Raw genomic sequence first — 482 nt, forward strand, 5'->3', positions numbered from 1 at the left:
GCGCCCCCCGCCCCCCACTGGGGCGTAAGGCAGGCTCGGCGGGGCGGGCGGGGCACTCACAGCGCTCAGCGACAGGGACAGGGTCTGCAGGATATCCAGCATGGTCTTCAGCACCGTCCCGCTCCAGAGCAAGTGGGGGAACCTGCACCCAGAGCCCCCTGCTCAAGGCCCAGAGCCCCCCGCTCGGAGCTGTGCTCCTGAGACCACCCAACCCCATCGTCCTGGCCGCCCCGCTCCCCACGGGGCCCTCTCTGTTTCCATCCACAGCCCCCTGCTCCCACACCGAACAGGGCAAGACAGGACCCTTGAACAACAGGGGCTGGGGCACTGTCTGCATACGCAGGAAGTCCAAGTGTAACTAGCAGCCGTGTGTGTGTGGCACCTTGGGGTACACAGGAGGAGCTGCCGGGAGCCGGGGGCTCACGGAGCAGGCTACAGGTGTGGAGGCCGGTTCAGACACGCCCTCCGGCCCCGCCTGGACG

General features: G+C 68.5%; 1 protein-coding gene across 1 annotated transcript in view; it reads right to left on the minus strand.

The window, feature by feature from the left end:
• LOC105001394 (phosphatidylinositol 4-kinase alpha-like) overlaps positions 1–142 on the minus strand; it is a gene marked incomplete at both ends in the record, with an annotated part of 14,475 nt that extends 14,333 nt beyond the window's left edge. The window contains one exon of the mRNA XM_010857643.1: positions 61–142. Coding sequence (XP_010855945.1) covers positions 61–142 — 82 coding nt within the window. The remainder of the gene's footprint in view (positions 1–60) is intronic.
• Positions 143–482: the final 340 nt, after the last annotated feature.

The sequence above is a fragment of the Bison bison genome, unplaced genomic scaffold (assembly GCF_000754665.1).
Source record: "Bison bison bison isolate TAMUID 2011002044 unplaced genomic scaffold, Bison_UMD1.0 scf7180017854919, whole genome shotgun sequence".
Classification (NCBI taxonomy): Eukaryota; Metazoa; Chordata; class Mammalia; order Artiodactyla; family Bovidae; genus Bison; species Bison bison.